Raw genomic sequence first — 23,178 nt, 5'->3', positions numbered from 1 at the left:
AGTTCAGTGTTCAAATTCTGACCAAATCTTATTAGCCATGGAAGCTTGAGGAAGTCACATCTGTCTGAATCCTTACTTCCTCATCTCTAGAATGGGGATACTCACATTTACATGTTGTATTTTACAGGATTATAGGAGAAAAGCACTTTGGAAACTTGAAAGTGTAGGATAAATAGGAGTTGTTAGTGTTAGGACTTCTGCAAGGGTTTATTGCCCTTTTTAAGAGCATGAAATCCCAGTAGTTTAGGGAAATTCACCACTTCTGGATCAAGTTGAAGAAGAAGCTAGCCAAGGTGGGTTTGTTCCCCTGGGGAGAAGGAGGACTCAGGAATGCTCTTTCCATTCAGGTACTCTGAATGGCAAACTAGGGGGGCGGGATTTCACTACTCTTATTAAGGTCCCTTTCTGGTCCTTTTTTTCTGCTGCTAGGCATTTCCAATCAGGTCTTTGAGACTACCTGCCAATAATAATGGGTCATGAGGCATAAAAGATGTCAGAACAAAGACACAAATGTTGGTGTAGGGGAATGGACACAAGGAGAAGGGAGATTGGGGAGTGCCTTGGGCTGCATTATCTGCTCTTATAGTTTGAGTTTGAGTTGGTCCAGGCTTGAAGTCCATCCAGGGACTATGAGGTGAGACGTGTCGATCGGCAATGACCGCTCTTCTGGGTGTCTTTTTCAGGGAATTCCCTTTCCAACATCAGTTATAGCCACACTTGCCATCCTGTGACCTCCCCAGAGTGGGGATGGGGTGGGGGTGGGGGACAAAACAAGACGGGGAAGAGTCTTCCATGTTTGTGTCCAGCTGCAAACATCAGCTAACCAGGTAGCTGTGCATCTCTCGGGAGTTGATGCTCAGAACCACGCCTGAGTGATTACCTAGGAAGAAACAAAATGGGGCATGTGGGTTAGCATGCTCCTTCCAGAGGGGCCAACCCAGGGGATGACGCATAGAGATAATGGCTTTAGAAGCTCAGGTGAATGTGGACCAGCTATGTGGTTGTACCTACTGTGTGCTTGGGTTTTGGGGAGTGGGGTTTTAAAGACTGTGGTGAATCTGCAGTGGGTCCCTGACATTCCTTTTCCAGTGACTGCCTAAAACAGCTCTCGGTGCCTTTAAAAAATGTGAATCTCTCAAAGGGAGCAGGTGAGGGAGAAGAGTAGGACAGGAAGCCTCCGTCCAACATGCCACTGACCTGTGACTGGGCAGTGACTGGCATCGGCAATAAGGGGATTCGGTGGCTGCTCAAGCTTCCCCCTCTCTCAGAAGAGGTCACTGCAAGGCAAGGGCGTGGAGAGGTTCCAAGGTGGGGGGTGGCGAGAAAGGAGGCAACATAACATATATAGAAAATAGAATAAATGACTGGGTGAATCTGGAAGACTGGTGCTGTGGAGAGTCCAAAGTTACAAGAGGAAAGAGAACAATAGAAAACTTGTTGAACAAGTCTGCCGATTTCTAGCGTGGGCAAGCCTTGTAAAATCAGGAAGGTGGACGAAAGGCTCTTGACTGTCCCTCCCGGATCTAAAATTTGATGATTTGCAGTTTTAAGTTCTTTTTGATCTTAAAAAAGTTAAGTTCTAGCAGCAAATAACAGTAGGATGTTGGGTGTGTGGGTGACCGTCCCCCTCTCCCACTGTCTGTGTGGTCTTGGACAAAGCACTGAACTCAGAGCCTCAGCTGCTTCATCCCTAAAATGAGGATAGTAATACTTTTTCTTGTTTAAAGGAGGGATCAGATGACTTCATAGAATCACAGAATTTTAGAGCTGAAAGAGACCTCAGCATCCATTTAATCTCTCAAAGAATCTCCCCTAAGTGGACCTCTCCTTGGAGATCCTCAAGGTAACTCTTTGAGGTCTTTGAGGTCTCTTCCAGCCCTAAAGTTTATGATGTTTTGGCTCAGAAATTTTTCAATCATATCCATCTGTTCATGACCCCATTTTGAGTCATTTTTTTTTTGGTCAAAGACACTGGAGAATTTTGCCATTTCCTTCTCCAGGTCATCTTACACATAAGGAAATTAAGGCAACTAGGATTAAGTGACTTGCCAAGGTCACAGCTAGTGTGTCTGAGACCAGATTTGAACTCAGGAAGATGTCTTCCTGACTTCAGATCTGGCACTCTAACCACTCTGCCAACCTAAGGTCTATGATACTATCTTAACTTTTCAGAGTCAGTGGGATTTTTGGGGCAGAGACACCTGAGCTTGCTCCCCACCTCAGATATACTAACATTATTTCAAAAACTCCACTGGCTCCCTCTGTTTTCCTAGCTCCAGACTCAAGACCTGTCTCCTATATGCAAGGAATGGAGTGTACAGAGATGCTCCAGGTCATAACTGCCAAGAAAGAAAGAGAATGAAAAAAAGGGGGGGTAGATTCTTGAGGTCAACTGGATTTTGGAACGATCATCGTTCCTGTCCTGGTTGGGCTTGGGCTGTATCAAAATCCTGTAAGTAGAAGATACTAGGCTGCTTCTAGAAGCTTTTAGAAATAGGCTAATGTAGGATTCCAAGTGTGGGGCCAGCCTTCTACAAACAAAGCTATGTAGGGAGGAAGCTTAGATAGGAAAGGTCAATAGTGGTAACATCCTCTTCAGCGATTTCTTTCAGACCCAGTGTGTGGAAACCACCCTGGACAGGGGGAGGAAACTTGCATTTTTCTGGGAACCAAGAGATTGGATTACAGTACAGTCTATGCTACTGTCATTTTATGACTTGAATTGATTTTTCCCTGCTGCAGAACCTCAGTTTCTTTTTTTTTTTTGTAAAGGAGATTAGAGTAGATCTCAAAAGTCTTTTCCAGTTGTGATATCCTTTGGCCTAGAAGAGGATCTCAGAACATAAAGTTTTAGAATAAAGATAATAGAACACATTTGTTTGTTTTTAACTGGCATTTATAGACTTGGGCATAGATTTCAAGGGGTCTGCAAACTTAGGCACCAAATTAGATGTTTATTTCAATATAACTGATTCTTTTGAAATTCTATGTATTTTATGCTTTTGAGAACCTTCTGAGAAGGGATCCATAGGTTGTACTAGACTTCTAAAGAGTTTATGACACCAAAAACGGTTAGGAACCCCTCTTATAGAAGACTGAATACCCTAGAACTACAAATGTTGGACCTGGGAAGCAGCCTCAACCCCAGATTGCTAGAGCTGGTAGGGCCTTTAAAATACTATCTCATTTTCATATAGATCTTAATTGTTTTTAATGAAAAAATTTTAAACCCTTACCCTGTCTTAGAATCAATACTAATTATCAGTTCAAAGGCAGAAGGAGAAGACAACTGAAGTTAAATGACTTGCCTAAGATCACACAGCTAGGAAGTATCTGAGGCCAGATTTGGACCCCAGCAGCTCCCATCTCTAGATCTGGTTCTCTATCCACTGAGTACCTAGGTGCCCTATCTTCAGGTAGATCTTCGTTGATTTATGAAGTATTTTTCTCATCTCAATCCTGAGAGGTAAGTGGTGCAAGCATTTTATCCTTTTATTATAGGCAAGGAATCTAAAGCTAAGATAGGTTCAATGACTTATCCAAGGTCATAAGTGCCTGATAGAATCCAGGCTCTAACTCAAACCTTCTAGCTCTTAGCTCAGTGTTCTTTCCTCTACATTCTACTTCCATTTGCTAACTGGATGGTTCTATCTGTTGCATGCATGCTTAAAGGGAGGAACAAATCCTTAATTACCATTTGGTAATGAAATCGACAATGTTCTGTGGGTCCAGCATGCAAATTGATTCATTTCCATATAACAAATTGGACAGATTTTAACCTAGAACTCTGGATGTAGGTCAGCTGGACAGGGTACAGGAAGGAGTAGACACAGGAAAAAGGACTCTTGGGAAATAGCGCAACTCTCACATGTAGGATGAATGGAGTTTTTGTCAGGACCTATAAGAATCTGTTTCTTCATCTATAAAGTGAGTGGGTTATTCTAGATCAGAATTTATAAGGCTCTCCCTCTTTTCTAAGTCCTAGGAGTTATAGTCTATGTAGGAAGTTTGCCAGAAAGAGCAAGACAATTGGTATTTACTTTGTTGTTATCCAAGGAAGTTGCCTGGCATAGTGAAAAAAAACAAACAAACCAACAACACCGACCTAGGAATCAGAAACCTAAACTCTAGCCACTATTCCCCATGTTACTAGCTTGCTTAGAATGAGTCATTTAGCAGTATCGAGCCTTGGTTTTCTCTTATCTGTTAAATGGGGCCATTGGACTCAATATTTCTTTCTTCTGACTATGAATTTCAATTTCCTCACTGTACATGGGAATAATTCTTGTTCCTTCTCATGGGGCTGCTGTGAACCTCCAGTGAAATAAGGTGTAAACTGCATTTGAAATGGCAATTGTGAATTACGATGTTGAGCATGTTTTGCACAGATACCTTTTAGGAAATTCCCATGTCTACACATTGCACAGAAATGCAGGAAATACTGATGTCAGTATAAAAACATAGAATGTTAGTTAGAAATGCAAGGCACTTCCAAAAATCTAGTTCCATTCCTCTTTGAGCAGGAAATCTCATAGAATGGAAGTTCCTTGAGGGCAGGGACTGTTTTATTTTTGTCTTTGTATCCCCAGCACCCAGGACAACTCCAGAAACATAGGATCATTGAAGGATGGATAACAAGTCTTTGGATAGCCTTCACTTGAACACCTTTCATGATGGGATGTCACAAAATGGAATGAGCCCTTGCTTTTGAGGCAGAAGACCTGCTTCTGCTATTTAATACCATTCTACAACCCTTGGTTTCATCATCTGTAAAATGAGTAGACTGGACCAGATGGTTCCTGAAGTCCCTTCAGCATCTAAATCCTTTAAACTCACTACTTGCCCAAGCAGCCACAAGGTTCCCTGCTGGCAGATATGCTTCTGTCTCCTTCTCATAGGTCTGCCATCCTCATGTGACTTCACTTCCCAGATCATGGGGTGTTATCAGAAGTTTAAGTAATGACACTCATTCCTTCTCCTTTTTCCCAGCAAAAAATGGTCAAGGGTCAACATGATCCATCAACCTCTAGTAGCTGAGTAGAAAAGTGAGGAAAGGTTAAATATAGGAAAGGGCAGACTCATTTGTTTTTCCCCCCAAAGGGAGAAAACTTCCCAAGGGAATTTTTAAAGGGAAAAAATATTTTGCACTCAGCGAAAGGTGAATAAAGGAAGGTGAAGTTACCTCTGATGTTACCTAGGGTTTGGGAATCCAGATCATCATCTATAAACTCCTCACCCTGGATGATGTTCTGTGTGTCCTCGCTGTGGTTGACTGGGCTGGTCATCTCCTGTTCCTTTTCGTTGTGCATCTGGGCATAAACAGTTCTGCCTGGTAGTTTCCTGAAATAGGGAAGAAAAAGATACAGAAATGAGACAACATAAATCAAGTGCTTTCTGGACTTGATGTACATATCAGTTATTGTTGGTATTTTTTTAGTTCTTTTAGTCATTTAGTCTTTTTTTTTAGTCTTGTCTGACTCTTTGAGAACTCTTTTGGAATACTTTTTGGCAAAGATAATGGAGTGGTTTGTGCTTTTCTTTTCCAGTTCATTTTACATATGAGGAAACTGAGGCAAACACAATTAAGAACTTGCCCAGGGTCATGTAGCTGTTAAATCCCTGAGGCAAGATTTGAACTTGGGGAGAGTTTTCCTGACTTTAGATCTAAATTCTATCCACTATGCATCCTAGTAGCCCTAGTATTATCAGTGTTGCTCAACTCTTGAAAACATTAGTTATTTAGCATAGGATCCCCCCAAACCTCTGCAGGACTTAATAGAAAAGGGAATTTTATTATGTCATATTTCTCCTCTTATGATGATGACGATAATAGTTATCTAGGGATGGTGGTGGTGATGGCAGGTGATTTCAAGAATTATCACCAAACCCCAATCTCAGCATGTTCCTCCAACTAAAATGAATTTGGATCACAGATCACAGTGGTTCAAGAGAAGGAGGGAAATTGTTGTGGGACCTTCTCCTTTGGTGATATACAAAAAATATAACAGTATATGAATGATATTAACTTATAGCACTTTCAGGTTTACAAAGGATTTTGCTTAGAATAACTTCATGAGTTGAATTTGACTAGTATGATTATTTCCATTTAGTGGATGAGGAAATGGAAGCCATGAGAGGTGAAGCTTAGCTTTTTGCCCAGAGTTACCCATCTAGTTAAATTTTAGAGCTTAGAAATGAAACCAGACCCCTTTTCTGATACCATATCCTATGCCACTGATGGCGAACTTATGGCTTGGGTGCCAAAGATGGCATGGAGAGCACTCTCTGTGGGCACTTGGCTACCCTCCTTCCCCATACTCCACCCCTAGAGTTTGTTACTAGAAAGGCAGAGGTATTGGGGTGGAGATGCTCCTCCCCTCGCCCCCCCCACGGTGCCTGATGACATTTTTTCACAACTCCCACCCCTCTGCCCAGCAGCCCAGTAGGAGTGTACAGGGGGTAAAGGTCAGTTCATAGGCAGCAGATCTGTAGGGAAGCAGAGTGCTTGGACCACTCCTGTCCCCCTCTCTACACTTGCTGAGGACATTCCTCACTTTACTCAACCCTCTGTCCAGCACCCCAATGGGAGTGCTTCCTCCCTCCTCTGTGTGGGGTAAGGGAGGGGGGCATACCCAGCATATGGTCTGTGGTGGAGTGGGTGGGCATGGCACTCCATCTTTAAAAGGTTCACCACCACCACCCCCAGATTGCATCTACATGCAGATTAGTCCAGAAACCCAAGCAAAAATGTTGTTAGTTGTATTTGTAGTAGAAATAATACTCGGCTGGGTATCAAAAGACCTGAATTTTCCCTCTTCTTCATCATGCTTTCTAGCTCCCATTTGTATTGTCTTTGCCATCAAAATGTAAGCTAATCAAAGGCAGAAAAATCTTGCTCTGAATATTTATGTCCTGACCAATTAATAATCAAAGTAGTAAGTACTTAAAAATGTTTTTTTCTCCATGATGCTTAATCTATCCATCCACCAAGTTGTAAAGTGGTTCTTTACAAATTATTGCATGAGTCTAAAGCATAGATAGGTCAGAAGGGGACACGGACAGACCCTATCCTTGAACATGTTGGCCCATTAACATGAGGGCAGGGGAAGTCTGACTGCCTATATTTACCATAAAAAGACAGATTTTGGGGGAACATGGTTGAGCCAGACACATGGTCAACACCCCAGCACTCCTTGTATTTTGCTTTCTGATCTCATCCTTTCATAATCTGAATTTCATCTTTTTAAATCTCAGTGATCCTCAGGCACATTGACATAAATCCAGTCTGGCTTTCAGCCAAAGCTTGTTCTCTCTCCCATCTCAGCCCTCATACCCTGAAACTAGGTGTTTGCCTAATTTCCTGAGTCTGTCATTCCTGCCTTAGGTGGGATATGTCACTCTGCTCCACAGGGTAGGGACACTGTAGATCAATGACAAACACAAACACAGCTTGGTCAAAACAAGACTTTATTTGCTGAATTGCTGAGCTCTTGAAGCTCAATATTTTTAATTTCTTTAATCCATCCTTTAGCAGTAAAAGAAAAAGAGAGTCTTTTCTTTCCAAAGGAAAGAAGAGATCCATTTAATGGTCTATGTGCCTTCTCTTTGAAGGGAAAACAAGGAATCTCCCAGGATTCTTTGCTAGATAGCAAATTCTTCTTTTACATACTCCCTGAGGTACTCTTGTTTTCTGTGTTCTTTTAAAAAATTATTTTGTTTTAGTCAGCTAAAATCTACCTTTTCATCTTCCCTCTACACCTCTCTCCCCCAATTAAGAACACAAGAAAAATAAACTCCATTAAAAACATGTATGGTTGGTCAAAAAAATTCCCACATTGGCTGGTCATAGTTCCCATAATATTTGTTTTATTCTGCATTCTAAATGCTTTGTTTCTCTATCAGAAGGGGAATAGCATGTTTCATTATTAGTCCTTTGGAATTATAGTTGGTCATTACATTGATAAGGGATGGGCACAATAGTATTTAATCATATTTATATACTATAACTTGTTCATCCATTCCCCATTTATTGGCATTTTCTCAGACTCCTATTATTTACCATCTCAAAGAGCTATACATATTCTTGTGTATCTTTAGAGGTTTTTTGGGCTATAACTAATCCTTCTTTAATATTCTCTCCCACAAATTCTCCTTCCTATTCTCTTTTCCCTCCTATTTCCTTGTTGAGTGAAGTGTATTTATTTTTTAAAAATATGTTTTTATTGATGTCTTCTTGTCTCGCATCAACAGAGTTATTTCCAGTATATCTCCCCTTTCTCTTCCCAAAAAGTCATCTCACATAACAGATAGTACTTTTAAAGACAAAAAAGGAGGAAAAAAGTTGGTATGATTGAATAATTAAATGAAAAAGACTGAAAACACATGGAATATGTAACACCTGTGGGCTTCTTATGAAGGCATGAATGGGGGGGTGTCCTCTTGTATCTCCTCATTCCTATCCTCCTTGATCTTTATAATTTTGTTACATTCACTTTTTATTTTGGAGTGTGTTGCTTTTTTACATTATTGTAATTGTTGCATATTTTACTTTCTTGGCTCTGCTCATATAGATCTTCATTTTATGTACCACATTCATAATTTCTTATAGCATAGTAATATTCTACTTCCTTCATGTAGCACAATTTATTTATTAGTCTTTCCCCAATTGATAGGCATCTACTTCATTTCTAATTGTTTGTTATCACAAAAAGTGATGTCATAAATATTTTCCCTTATCAATGGCTTCCTTGGGGTGCAAGTGAGGAATTTATATAATTCCAAATTGTTTTTCAAAATGGTTGTACCATTTCACAGCTCCACCAACAATGTGTTAGTTTGTTATATTCCAATATTGACTGTTGTTATTTTTGCTAATTTAAAGTGTGAAGTGGAATCTCTTAGTTATTTTGATATGGTTCTTTTATTACTAATGATTTGAAGCATTTAAAATGCAGTTAATACTTTGCAGTTCCTTTGAGAACTGTTTGTTCATATTCCTTAAACTTTTACCCATTAGGGACTGACTATTAGATCTATATATGTATTAATTGCTTATATATCATGAATACTAAACCCTTGTCAGAGAATTTTGTTACAAAGATTTTTTCCTCATTCAACAACTTCCTTTCTTAACAGAAATCCACTTTTTTTTGTAGGTGAAGAAGCTTTTCATTTTCATGCAATCAAAGATTTTTGTAATTGCCAAATTTTTCCTTTGATTAAGAAAAATACCCCATTCATAACTATAAAAGGTATTTAACAACTTCTCTTCTATTTGTAGAATATTATCATTAAACTATATTAATAAATAATAGAATTAACTATTATTAAATATTAATTATGTTAAATCACATATGAACTTACAATATTTTGTAGACTGTGGTATAAGGTATTGGTTTAAATTTAATTTCTGTTTTCAACTTTTTCCAGCAGTTCTTATCAAATATCAAATCAAGAGCGTTTTTGTGGTACTTATGCTTTCTACTTCAACAAATACTGTGTAATTAGATTTCCTTTTTCCCCTGACTTTCCTTTGTCTTATCTATCCATCCATCTTTATTTTTAATCCAATACCAAATGGTTTTAATGACTGCTGCTTTACAACATAGTTTGAGGTTTGAAAGTGAAATTACCCCTTCATCAACTACTTCTTTTCAACATTTCTTTTGATATTTTAGATCCTTTTCCAAATGAATTTTATTATGTTTTCAAGCACTATAAAGTGGTACTTTGGTGTTTGATTGGTATAGCATTGAGTGTAAATTAACTTTGATATTACTGTCATTTTTAATATTTTTTAATATTTTTTCATGGCCTAGCCATCAGTGCTGAATATTTCTCTGGCTGTTTGGACTTTATTTCTTTGTCCAATTCTTTTGGGTGCTTTGGGAGGTTGATCCCCAGATATTTTATACATTTTGTAGGTATTTCATATTGGAATGAAATGTCCCTTTCCACCAGAGCTCCTTTGGTTTTGTTATTAATATATAAAAATGCTATTGATTTTTGAAGATTTATTTTGTCTCAACTAGTGCCTTTGTTGATTCCCCAAGATTTTCCAAGCATACCATCATATCATCAGCAAATAGTGATATTTTTATATCTTATTTACTTATCTTTATAATTTTAATTTCTTTCTTGTTGTCCAGAACTATGTAAAATATTAGTGGGTACAGTGGACATCCTAGCTTCACCTCCATTATTTTTTAGGAAAAGGTTCTAGTGTATCTCCATTGCATATTTACTTTTAGTTTTAGCTAGATGCTTTTTATTTTTAAAATGGTTCCCTTAGGTCTGAACTCTGTAGAGTTATCACAAAAAAGGGTGTTATACTCTGTCAAAGGCCTTTTTTCTGTTTCTTTTGAGATAATCATATGGTTTTGGATGATTTGGTTTTTAATATGATTAATTATGTTGATTATTTTCCTAATGCATCCTTGCAACCCTGGCATATATCCCACCAGGTTAAAATGAATGAGTTCATAGATAAATTGCTCTAGACTGAAAAAAAAATTGTCTAATTTTGTCTAAAATTTTTGAGTCAATATTCATTAATGATAAGTGGCCTATAGTTTTCCTTCTGTGTTAGATCTTTCCCTGGTATTTAAGTTTAGAACGCTAGGTATCTCATGAAAGAATTCTAGTAGGGTGCTTTCTTTCTGATTTTTTGAGACTAATTTGTGATGTAAGGGTACTAATTTTACTAATTTTTTCTTTAAGAGTTTGACAGAATTGTCCTGTAAATCCAGGAATTCCCCCTCATTTTGGTAGTTCCTTTACAAATAGACCTATTTCCTTTTCGGAGATTGTATTATTTAAGATCTCTATCTGCCCTGGTAGTTTGGGAATTTTATATTTTTTGATGGTATGTTCCTGTCTTTTGTGTTATCAGTTTTGTTAGCATATCACTGTGTATAATAGCTTCTGATTGTTCTTTTTATTTCTTCTAATTTTATTGTGATATCATCTTTTAATCAGATTAACTAAAAGGTTTGTTAACTTTATTTTTGTCCTTTCAAAGAATCAGCCTTTAATTTTATTACTTTTATAGTTTTTTTTGTTTCCATTTCCTGGCTAATGTTTAATATCTCATCTTTTATTTTGTATTTATTTGTTGGCTTTCCAATATTTTAAAATGTACATTCAGTTCATTAATCCTCCCTTTTTAAATTTGGTTAATGTATGCTTATAGGGATATAATACCCCACCTCGCCCAGAGATGTCTTTGGCTGTATCCCACAAATTTTGATACGCTATTTCATCATTATCTTTTTTTCACATGATTATGATTTGTTCACGGACTGACTCATTATTTAGGATTTCACTGCAACATCTCCATTTGAGTTTATCTTTTGGTTGTGGTCCCTGAACTCATGATGGTCTGAAAAGGATGTATTTAAAATTCTCCCTTTTTTACTTCTGTTTGCAATATCTAAAAGTCCCCTATGGAATTGAGAAATATACATTTTTTTCAGTCTGATTTAGAAGATATATATGTTTTTTTAAAACCCTTGCCTTCTGTCTCAAAATTAACATTTAATATCATTTATAAGGGAAAAGAGCAGTAAGGGTTAGGCAAAGGGGGTTAAGTGGCTTGCCCAGAGTTATATAGCTAAGAAGTGTCTGAGGCCAGATTTGAACCTAGGACCTCTCAACTCTGGGCCTGACACTCTATCCACTGTGCTACCTAATTGCACTTAATGTCCTATGTCTTTTACCTCTAGTTTCCCCAGCTGCTTGTTTGGTTCTACACATTCTCTTTCATTTATCTTTCTCTTGGATGTACCCCCAAACTATGAGGAATGTTAAAGACTTTCACTATTTTGTTTCCATCTATTTCCTCTTATATCTCAGTTTTAAAGTTTATCCCTGATATAGCTTTCTTGTCTATAGTTCCTTTAGCATCATTTTATAATAATGATATTATAAATAATTTTATTTATAAGCAATAAACAATTTCCTTGTTTATCTTTTTTTAAAATAATATTGTTTGTTTTTGCCTTGTCAGATTGTGTAATTGCAGCAACTGCTTTTTTGGATTCACTTTATGCATACCAAGCTATTTTTCTACTCCCTCAGTTTTATTTTGGGGAGTTCTTTGTTTTTTAAAATTTGTTTCCAGAGCTTTGGTGTAACCTATATCAGACTATATACTGCCTTGGATAGAGAAGGGGAAAGAGGGAGGGAGACAATCTGAATCGTGAAATGCCAGAAAACGATTGTCAAAAATTGTTCCTACATGTAATAAAAAAAATGCATAAAAAGATTAGTTTCTTGTAAGTGACATATAGTAGAACAATCTATCACTTTCACATTTTCTTGGTTTGTTTAATACATTCATTTTTCAATTTATGATCTCCCCCACCCTGTCCTTTATGCAATAGAGTATTATGTCTTTTTCTTTACTTTAGCTGAATCTTTTTTAAATTGGTCCTTTTCCCACTAGTTCTCATCCTTGATGACCTTTCCTCTTTGTTATTCTTCCCTTTGGAGTTTTATTTATGACTTTATTTACTTACGAATTTATGAATGTCTTTAATTCTTCCCCCTTTTCCCCTCTGTTAAGTAAATTCACCTTTCCTTTTCAACTCCACCTCATTAGTTTTTCAAATCTCCCTTTTTCTATCCCTTTCCAGAGAGTATTTCTCTTACTCTCTTCATTCTCTATCATTTTTTTCTGTCTACTCTAAGCTTATTCTCTGACTTATGATCTCTCTAATTATCTAGCCCTCTTTAGTCTCTAGTCCATATGCAATCAAAACTTCTGAGTTTCCATTGTAGGCTCTGCCCTCTAGTTTATACCACTGCCTTATAGGGCTTGCCTTGTTTTTTTACCCTTTTAGATTGTGCCTTATTCCAAGGAAAATTCCTGCTCCTATAGGTGACAGAGAAGACAGTGTCCCAGGATAGGACTTTCTTTCTCAAATCCTTGATTATGTAGCTTACCACTGATCCATATCCTGCCTCTGGTTACCTTCTTTCAGTATTTGTTCCCAAATCTCTGTGGGCTCATTTCCTCCTACCCCCACATGCCCCAGTAGAATCCAAGAGTTCCAACTCTTCTCCCGAGGTAGGATGAGCCTTTTAAAATATCAAATCATGCAGACAACACCCAGCATAAGATATCTTGCTTTTCATAGAACTTCTCTCTTCATTCATAGGAGTATAGAAACCTCTTAACCCATCAAAACCAAAGAAAGGTCTCCCCTTCACATTTTTCTATCCTTATAGACTTCTCTATAGACTTTGTCTTCCTGAAAGATGACAAGGCTCATTTTTTCCTTATTGCAAGATTTCAATTTAAGTGGAGCACATCAGACACTTCTCTTTTATTCACATTTCAACTTTGTAAGGTAATCCCGCAAAAGAACAAACAAAATAAACAAAAAAATATTTATTCATTCATACATAGAATGTCACAAGGTTCTGTTCATAATGCCCCAGACTTGTCTCTTCACTGTTGCTTCTACCTGACTTCTGCTTTTACCTCTGTCTCTTTGTGTATATTTAGAAAGAAGTCTGTTATTGGTCTCTCTGTTGGTACACTTTTCCTGGTGTGGTCCTTGGCTGCTGCATTTGTTCATTGAGTTTCTGTTGTCTGGAGTGTTCAAGAAGAAAATAAGCTCTTCAGTTCTGATTTTCTTTATAAGAATGTTTCAAATGGTTCTTTATGATTGAATGTCCTTTTTTCACTCATGTTTAAACCCAGATTTCCAGAGTAGGTCACCTTGAGCTGCATCCTGAGCTCAATTACTCTTCAGAACACATTGCATTCCCTCCTGCATTTTCTGATGGAGGCAGAATAATCTTGTGTTATTCAAATTTCTCTTCCTTTGTATTTCAAGGTCTTTCTCCTGGTTGCTTGCAGAACTTGTTATTTATGAATTAAAATTTTAAATTTAACCACCATATACCTTGAAGTTTTCAGGCACGGTTTTTTTTTTCTGGAAGTGATCTATGATTTTTTAAAATTGGCATTTTATTTTCTGATTTCAGAAGTTTTCTTGCATAATTAGGTTTAGATTTATGAATTGTGTTCTTTTGGGACATCAATAGACCTTGGGTTGTCTTTATGCATCCTATCACTGAGATCATAATGTTTTGCTTGTATAGAAAAAAATTTTTCATTTCTCTTAGCAGGTTTTTTAACCTTTGTATATTTGTATTTCTAATTCATTGTTTTCTTTTCTGTTTCTTTGGTGAGACTTGCTATTTCAGATTCCAATTTGTCTTTTCTACCCATTATTTTTTGTTCTATAGGACATAAGTTTTGTTAACATAATTCTCATTTTTCTTTTAAACCACTTGAAAACAGTGTATTTGTGGTTCCATGTTCTCCTCAAATTAAAAAATGTCTTTTGTCTCATCAAGCATTAGGTCATTTTCCTTTGTTTTATAGTACTTATTTATAGAGGCTTGAACTTATTTGCTTCCTCTGCAGGCTATATTTCCTTCTGCTAATATTTTCTCTGGTGATTTATATGCTTATGATTTTTGGCAATTTCAATTCTTCCCCCCTTCCCCTTCCCCTTCCGCCCCCCCCGCCCCGTATTCTTCTATTGGTCACTTTTTGTCTCCTACCCTTCTGATGGAGGTTTTCTTTGAGGCTAGATCTAAATGTCTCAGTTTCTTCCCATACAGGGCAATTCAAGGTTCATTGGTTTATGACCTAAGTGACTGTAGGTGGTACAGAACTGACTCTAGCTGGATGTTGGATTATTTTCCTCAGGCTTGGTGGAATGCTGCATAGTTACTTACTCTCCCCACCTATCCAATTTCCTGTTCCCCAGTTCTCTAGTTCACTTCAGAATGCTGTCACATTGTGCCACTTCAACCAGGTTCTAATCGAATATGGAGATTGGTCTGATAAGTGGGTACTCAAACTCTATAGGAAGGAAGCTATTCTTTCCAACTCCTATCATCAATTTGACTCCTGAGTATCCTCCATTGAGGGCAGGAGATGGTGAAGACTTCCCTCTATACATCAACAGTCTCTCATTTATGGGCAATTGGATGAAAGCTATCTATGTAGAGAGCTGGAAGCTGTTCAACACTCTTTTTCCAAAGCAGAGTCAAGAAGGAATTGTAACCTCAGAAGGGTTGAAATCAAAGAGAGTAAATTAGAATGTAATTTAACCTGGGAGAAAAAGGTGGTGCTTTTTTTATTTTTATTTTTGTTTTTTATCTTTATGAGGGACAGCAGAATGTGGTAAAAATAACACTGGGTTTTGTTATGAGGAGGATTATTTAATTATTAGTTAGAAGACCTAACAGGAACGGCTGGAGAATTCCAAATGGAATGGGGAAGCTGGGAGGGCTTGCTCTCTGAGACGGACTCCATTGTGGTTGGGACAAGTTGCAACTGACCCTAGGAGACCTCATATTTCCAGAGATCCTGAAGGAAGACTGACATCTACTTGTGGGAGATTTTGGTAGGGACTATTAATCCCAACCTGAGTTGCAGGTTAACTTGGGCTGGTTTAGCTCCCAGAACCTACCCACCTGAAAGAGTACTGCTAGTGGTCCTGGAGGAGCTGATATATCACTGGAGTGAGTCTGGACTCTGCTGTGAGGATTCCCACTTCAGTCCTGTTATTCTCTGGGCCCTGACTTGCTTAGGTCTCAGTTGAGTGTAGATAAGTCCCTCCCTTGACCCTGTGGTTTGCCCTTAGTCTGAAAGTGTAGAAACCCCTATTCCCAACCTTTACCATAGTTTCCTTAATTAAACTTGTTATAAACTCTTGCCATCTGCCTGCTAGTTTCCATAGGCCCCTTGCCTAGATGGTGTAGAGAGACAGTTAGGGCCTGACTGCCACTTCTGTTAACAGATACCTCCTTAGCAGTTAAACCCAGTCTCCCTACCTTGTTTGGTCCTGCTTTCTGTCACTCCTGTCTCCCTCACACCCCATTGAACCCAAAAATAATATTTTAGTTTAACTTCCCTGGTTTTCCCCATTATAGTTTACAATTAAACAGCTAGAGCAGTGATTCCCAAAGTGGGCGCTACTGCCCCCTGGTGGGTGCTGCAGCGATCCAGGAGAGCAGTGATGGCCACAGGTGCATTTATCTTTCCTATTAATTGCTATTAAAATTTTTTAAAAAATTAATTTTCATCTGCTTTGAAACAGTTGTAAGACCTTACCCAAGTGATTTTTGCCTCTCAATCTGTTTCTATTTCTATAAAAAAGGAAGAGGTTGGACAAAAATTCCTCCCAATTTTAACTCTCTATACTCTAAGAACCTTTCCAGTCCCAATCCTGGATTTAGATTCTAGAACATGTGTTTAAACAGACCTTGGAGATTTCCTATCCTATTCATTTTTATGAATAGAGAAACTGAAGAGAGGGAGAAGGACTTGTCCAAGGACACCTCTCAGATGAACGGCATACCAGAAACTAGAAATTAACTATTTACTAGGTAAGAGTTTAGAATGCCCTACCTGACTCTGGGTGATGAGTAATAATTCATTTCATAAAATAATTCATATTTTAGAGTTTATAAATTGCTTCTCATTTATTATCATTATCTGGTTTCATCCTCATTATGACTCTGTGAAGTAGGCAGTACAAATATGATTATCCACGTTTCACAGATAAAGAAACTAAAGACCATCAAAATTAAGGGACTTGTCTACCAGAAAGTGTCATATCTAGGAGTAGAACCCAGGACTCTTTTCTAAAAAATTCACTTATTTAATTAAGTAATTTAGAATCTTTTTCCATGGTTACATGATTCACGTTCTTTCCTTCCCCCTTCTCCTCCCTTCACCCTCCAGAGCCGATGAGCAATTCCACTGGGTTTTACATGTATCATTAGAATCCAGGTCTCTTCATATTGTGATAAAGCATAAAAATTCCAATGTTTTTTGTATGCCATCACAATTCTTTTATATATTTGCCAAAGTCTTTTTACAAATATTATCTTAGTTTATCCCCATACCTACCCCTTGATGTACCTGGACTGTTGTATGGGGAAAGTGAATAACTAGTTACTAAGAGGGTATCGAAGATTAAGGTTTCAATTTCTGGACCATGGTTTAAGAATGACTAGGTCTTGGCCAGGGAACAGATAGCTCTAACAAGCACTAGTTTAAAAAAGGTACACACACACACACACACACACACACACACACATCTTTGTATGTATGTATGTATGTACGTAACATGTATTTAGGTATATTTGTCTCTATTTTTATCATTTTAATCAAAGGAAACTTAAAAGTAAAAAGCAGTTGATATGTAAGATATATAGGCAAGTAATAGAACAAAGACCATTTCCCAGCAGATGCCAGATGGGTGTGCAGATCTCTCTCCAGGTATAAAGTCTCATATCTCCATGGCTGGCCTCTCTTTTCCTTTTCCCTCTCTTGGGAGCTCCTGGGATCACAGCAGATCATGGGTCATCCTCTCTCCTCTCTTGATAGTCTAATCTGCCTATTTCCTCTTGTGCCCCTTTCTGTGTCTTTTTCCTAGTGGGTCAGTCAAGTGTATGGATTCTATTATCAATTTGGCATCAGCTCAGAGACTGTCACTCCTGCTGCTCAACTGGTTCTTCTGGACTCATGCCTATTATACTTGCAAATACCCCCAAAAGGGCAATGGAGACACTAAGTGACTTGCCCATAATCTCATAGAGAGTGTCTGAGACTAGATTTGAAATCCCATCTTCCCACTGATTAAAAAAAACCCTCACCTTCTATCTTAGAATCAAAACTGTGTAGTGGTCCCAAGGCAGAAAAGAGGTAAGGAGTAGGTAATGATGGTTAAGTGACTTGCCCAGGGTAACACAGCTAGGAAGTGTCTGAGTCCAGAATTCAGGACTTCCATCTCTAGACCTGGCTTTCTATCCACTGAGCCTCCCAGCTGTCCCCTACTCTCCCTACCTCTCCACTGACTTTTATGTCCAATATTCTACCCACTTTGCCAACCTGCTCTAGGTATATTCAAGTGGTACAAAATAAATCAAGGAAACACAGGAATGAAAGGAATGAAGTTTCATTAGATTGTGAGCCCCTTGAGGGCATGGACTATTGTTTGACTCCTTTTGTATTTCCAGTGCTTAACACAGTGCCTAGCAGCTAGTAGGTGCTTAATAAATGTTCATTGACTGGCGGGTCATGGAGTGAGAGAAGAGAAAATGTCCTACCTGTACTAGCTCTCCTGACCTATGACAAGAACCAAAAGAAATCCTTTCACATACTGATTAGGTCCCATGGGGAAGATTTATAGAAGGAAATGAACAAGAATCGCAGAAGATGAAAATGCAGTTTGGTTGGACCTAGACGAGGGGAGGGAAGATGAAACTGGAAAGCGCTAAAAGAAAAACCCTGTCCTTCGAGCCTTTTAAAATTTTTTATTAAAGAAAAGGCAACCAGAGTTTCCCTGGACTGAAATTAACTCACCACTTTCACTACTCCTAACCCCTCATTCATAAGAGAGCAAGCCCCCGCCTAGGCGTGGGATTGGTTCTTATATAGACCAATCCTGCCTGTGGAAGTAGGGGGCGTGGCCCATGTCTAGCACAGGATTGGTCCAATTCAAGATCATTCCCATGAGGGAAGTGGGGGGTGTGGTCAGGAAGTAGGAGGGACCCCTGAGGCACTCTGGGGGATGCAGTTCCATCTGGCCACAACGTTTTGAAACTGACAAAACCATGGGTACAGCCATATATTGAAGCATCATGAGAGAGTTGATCTATTGGAGGCAGCTGGGTGGCTCTGTGGCTTGTGAGCCAGACCCAGAGACAGAAGATCCTGGGTTCAAGATTGAATTCTGACACTTCCTAGCTGTGTGACCCTGGGCAAGTCACTTAACGCCCATTGCCTAGCACTTACCATTCTTTTGCCTTAGAACCAACACACGGTATTGATTCTAAGACAGAAGGTAAGGGTTGTTTGTTTTTTTTAAACAGTCAATATATCTATTGAATATTTGAGCATATCTGTGACCACACTGATGTGAATGTTGCCTCTAGTCATACAGACATCAGCTCTCCTTGCCTGCTCATCCTCTGCTAAAAATCAAAGTTTCAAAATCAGCAAGCTCAGTTCATTTTAAATTCTGGCTTCACATAAAACTTCTAGGAAAAGTATTTGTATTCGATTCACATTTTGATGAGAGTCCACTGTGCCTGTGTGCTAGAATGCGTATGTATTTGTGGCAAATGTGCCATCCATGTTGTGTGATCATGATCCAAAGGGAGTAATTGGGCATGGCGGAAAGACAGCCCATGTTCAGTCAAGAAGACCATAGTTCAAGACCTACTTCTGGTACCTCCTGGCTTTATATCTGTGAGGAACTCATTTAACCTCTTACTCTTCCAGACAACTCTAAAGACTGTAAGTTATAGAGTAGAGGCTGATCTGAATCCATGGAAAGAATTTCTGTTGGGATTTTCCTCTTTGATGGTATCACATGTCTGAGGCAATAATAATCATAATCAGAATAATGGCAACAATGGAGTTAATGGCCATATTGCCTTTCATAGTTTACAAAGTACTTCCTTGATAACAATACAATGAGTTATTTAATATTTTCATCCCTGTTCTATTGTTCAGTTGCATCTATCTGACTCTTTGTGACCCTGTGGACCATGACACCCTTCCATTCAATAACCTTCAGTGGCTCCCTATCACCTCCAGGATCAAATAGAAAATCCTCTGGTTTTGAAACCCTTACCAACTTGCCCCCCTTCTCCCTTTCCAGTGTCCTCGGACCTTATTGCCTGCAGTGTACTCTATGGTCCAATGTCATTGAACTCTTAGCCGTTCCTCACACAACACAGCTGTTCCTCTTCTCACTGTTGTACTCATTCCTCATGCGTGGGATTCTCTCCCTCTTCATATTTGACTCCTTTGAATCCCAGCTAAAATTCCTTCTTTTGAGAGTCCTTTATGATCTCCCTTAATGCTAGTGACTTTTTTCTTTTAATTGTCTCTTATTTTTCCTCTCTATATTTTGCTTGCACATAATTATTCACATATGGTCTTCCTAGTTAGATTTGAGTACCCAGAGAGCAAGGGATATTTTTTGCTTTCCTTTGTATCCCCAACATAATACTTAGTAGGTGCTTATTTCCTAACTGACAATCCACTGCTCTTTCTACTATATTAAGTTTCTTCTAGTAGCCATAATAGGAGAAGAGGTCTTTGGGTTGAAATCTTAGCTTCATTATGAACTTATCAGCCAACTCTCTAAACCTGTCTTTGCCTCAGTTACCTTGTTTGTAAACAGGGGGCCACTAATACTTATACAACCAACAGCCCAACAGGTGATTGCATGGAAATGCTTTGTGAACATGTTATGTCTTCCTGATATAGGAATGGATAGTTAGAATGATTATTATCAGTTTGTTGTAATGAAAGCTTTTACTCTATTGTCTAGGTCCATCTTCATGTGCTTTCTTTTGAATATTAATTGAGGAGAAGACTCTGTAAGAGATGTAATCAATCGAGAGCTCTATTTCTTTTTTTATTCCATATTGTGACAAAATCATGCAACCTTCTAAAAAAAATAATCATCATCCTACCAGCTCTCAGATTTCATCAGGCCTCCGCTTGGCATATTTGCCAGCTAATCCTCAGGTATAGAATCCAATCACCAGCTTCTCAGAGAGGACCTGTTTGTCTTTTCAAATTCTCATCAGTAGCAGCTCAATATAAGTCCAAATGACAATTTCGACCCCTTGTAATTTCCAAGGGCAAAATTCTTTTTTAATAAAAACTAAAAGAAAAGGGGTAGTGGGGACTGGAAACATTCGTGCTCTAGCATACACTCAGCATCTTTCCCTTTGAAGAAAATGACAACACAGACTTCCAGAATGGCATTTGGTCCCAGGAGGAGAATTCTGTTTCCCTTTAAGGGAAAAAACAAATCACAAAAACTTCCCTCCTCTATTTGTCTTTGGGTAACTGTGATGGTGTCTAATTGTGCCTGACCCTGGGGCTAATGAAGAAGTGTAAATCCCCAGTACCTGGTAATAGATGCTCCTGGCAGTTTTATGAGCCATAAGGCCAGACTTTGGTTGGGTTGCCATTGAGACGATATTATTGTATACATCAACCATCTTTGTGGCATGTTGCAATATGATGGGATACCCAAAAGAGCTCAGTGGGGCCCACAGAATTTTTTATTCTGCTCTTCACCCTGGATTAAACTACTTTACCTTCCAGAAAGAATTAGCATTCATATAAACCAGTGATTCCCAAAGTGGGCCCCACCGCCCCCTGGTGGGTGCTGCAGCGATCCAGGGAGACGGTGATGGCCACAGTTGCATTGATCTTTCTTATTAATTGCTATTAAATTTTTAAAAAATTAATTTCCAGGGGGCTAAGTAATATTTTTTTCTGGAAAGGGGGTGGTAGGCCAAAAAAGTTTGGGAACCACTGATGTAGACTATAGGGATTACAGGGAAGATGGCAGTAAATGGGTGATGGATACTAAATAATGCCACTTTCTTAAAACATAACAATACATGATGCTTTTTCTCGAGGTGGGTATGGGAGTTTGAATTGTTCCTGCTGTCAGGAAGGGCTGGATTTTTTTGTGTTCATGACCGAATTCTAACCTAGAGGTAAATTCGGGATGTAGCTATTATTCTCTCTATTTTATGGATAAGAGAATTATGGCTCAGATGGGAGAGATTATTTATCTTCATTCATAGTTATCAAAATGTGATTCTGGGTGTCTAAGATCTAGATCTACAGCTCTCACTCATTTAAAAAAAAAGTAGGATTGGGGGGCCAACTCAATGGCTTAGTGGATGGAAATCCAGGCCTAGATCAAGTGACTTGACCAGGGTCACCCAGCCAGTGTCTGAGGCCAGATTTGAACTCAGGGAATTGCATCTTCCTGACTCCAGGCCTGACACTCTATCCACTGTGCCATCTAGCTATCCCTGGTGGGCTCTTAGTAAATGCTTATTGGCTGATGGGTCAGAGCCTATTCCTTAATAAAGTTATAAAGCCTTACTTTTATGTAGCATTCATCTGCCACAAAGAATTTTATAAACCCAATCCCGATTGTGCCTCACAGCAGTCCTGTCAGGGGAGTGGTATAGGGATCATTATGTCCATTCCATAAATGGAGAAACTGAAACCCAGAGAATAAAAGCAATTGCATGTGTCAGGCAGTGCAGGAATTACTACTTTGATTTTATAGTTGGGGAAACTGAGGTCTTGAGAGCTTAAGTGACTGATACCAAAAGTCACACAGGAAGTAATACAGCCTAGGCAAGAATACAGGTGTCTAGGCTTCTAATTCACCATTCTTTCACTGTAATATTTTCATTTTACAAATAGGAAAAGAGGCTCAGAAATATTAAGTAATTTGTACAATGTTACAGAGCAGTGGAACACCATAATTTGAACCCTGGTCTTATGTCAAATTTAGTACTCCTCATTTTTCCATAGTACCTCTTCCCTTTCAACTTTCCTATTAGTGCTTTTCTTCTTCCTTAAAGTCCTTCCCTTCCTGACTCCATTCTCTGTATCTGTTCTGTGATTCTGTTCTTAGAATGTGATCATTGAATCTACATTCTAAATTTTAGTTGTCAACTAGATCTTTAAACTGCTTTTCTTTCCTGTAGAAATATCTATATTTCAAAAAGTGACCCCTGGGGGCATGCAGATGACTCAGTGGGTTGAGAGCTAGGATTAGAGATGGGAAGTCCTGAGTTCAAATCTGGTCTCAGACACTTTCCAGCTGTGTGACCCCGAACAAGTCACTTAACCCTCATTACCTAGCCCTTGTCTGTCTTTGGCCTTGGAACCAATACACAGTATTGATTCTAAGACAGAAGATAAGTTTTTTTTTAAGTGACCCCCTAGAAAGGGTCTACTTGTACAAAAATATTTATAGCTGCTCTTTTTTGTGATGTCAAAGAACTGGAAATTGAGGGGATGTCCATCAACTGGGGAATGGCTGAAGAAACTGTGGTATATATTAGTGATGGAATACTATTGTGCTATAAGAAATGATAAGCAAGATGATTTCAGAAAAAGCTGGAAAGATCTGCAGGAACTGATGCATAGTGAAATAAGCAGAACCAGGAGAACATTGTACACAATAACAGCAATATTGGATAATGATTATGTGTGAAAACTTGGCTCCTCTCAGCAATGCACTGATCTGGGACAATCCTGAAAGACCAATGATGGGGAAGGCTCTCCACCTCCCAGGA

General features: G+C 38.6%; 1 protein-coding gene across 1 annotated transcript in view; it reads right to left on the bottom strand.

Moving 5' to 3' along the window:
- Nucleotides 1-531: 531 nt before the first annotated feature.
- SORCS2 (sortilin related VPS10 domain containing receptor 2) overlaps nucleotides 532-23,178 on the bottom strand; it is a 1,347,356-nt gene continuing 1,324,709 nt past the window's right edge. The window contains exons 27-28 of the mRNA XM_044681767.1: nucleotides 5,237-5,340; nucleotides 532-880 (exon numbers count right to left, since the gene is read on the bottom strand). Coding sequence (XP_044537702.1) covers nucleotides 816-880; nucleotides 5,237-5,340 — 169 coding nt within the window. The 3' untranslated portion in view covers nucleotides 532-815. The remainder of the gene's footprint in view (nucleotides 881-5,236; nucleotides 5,341-23,178) is intronic.

This window comes from Gracilinanus agilis, chromosome 6 (assembly GCF_016433145.1).
Source record: "Gracilinanus agilis isolate LMUSP501 chromosome 6, AgileGrace, whole genome shotgun sequence".
Classification (NCBI taxonomy): Eukaryota; Metazoa; Chordata; class Mammalia; order Didelphimorphia; family Didelphidae; genus Gracilinanus; species Gracilinanus agilis.
The sequence above is the reverse complement of the archived record's forward strand: the minus strand, read 5'-3'. Positions and strand labels throughout refer to the sequence as shown.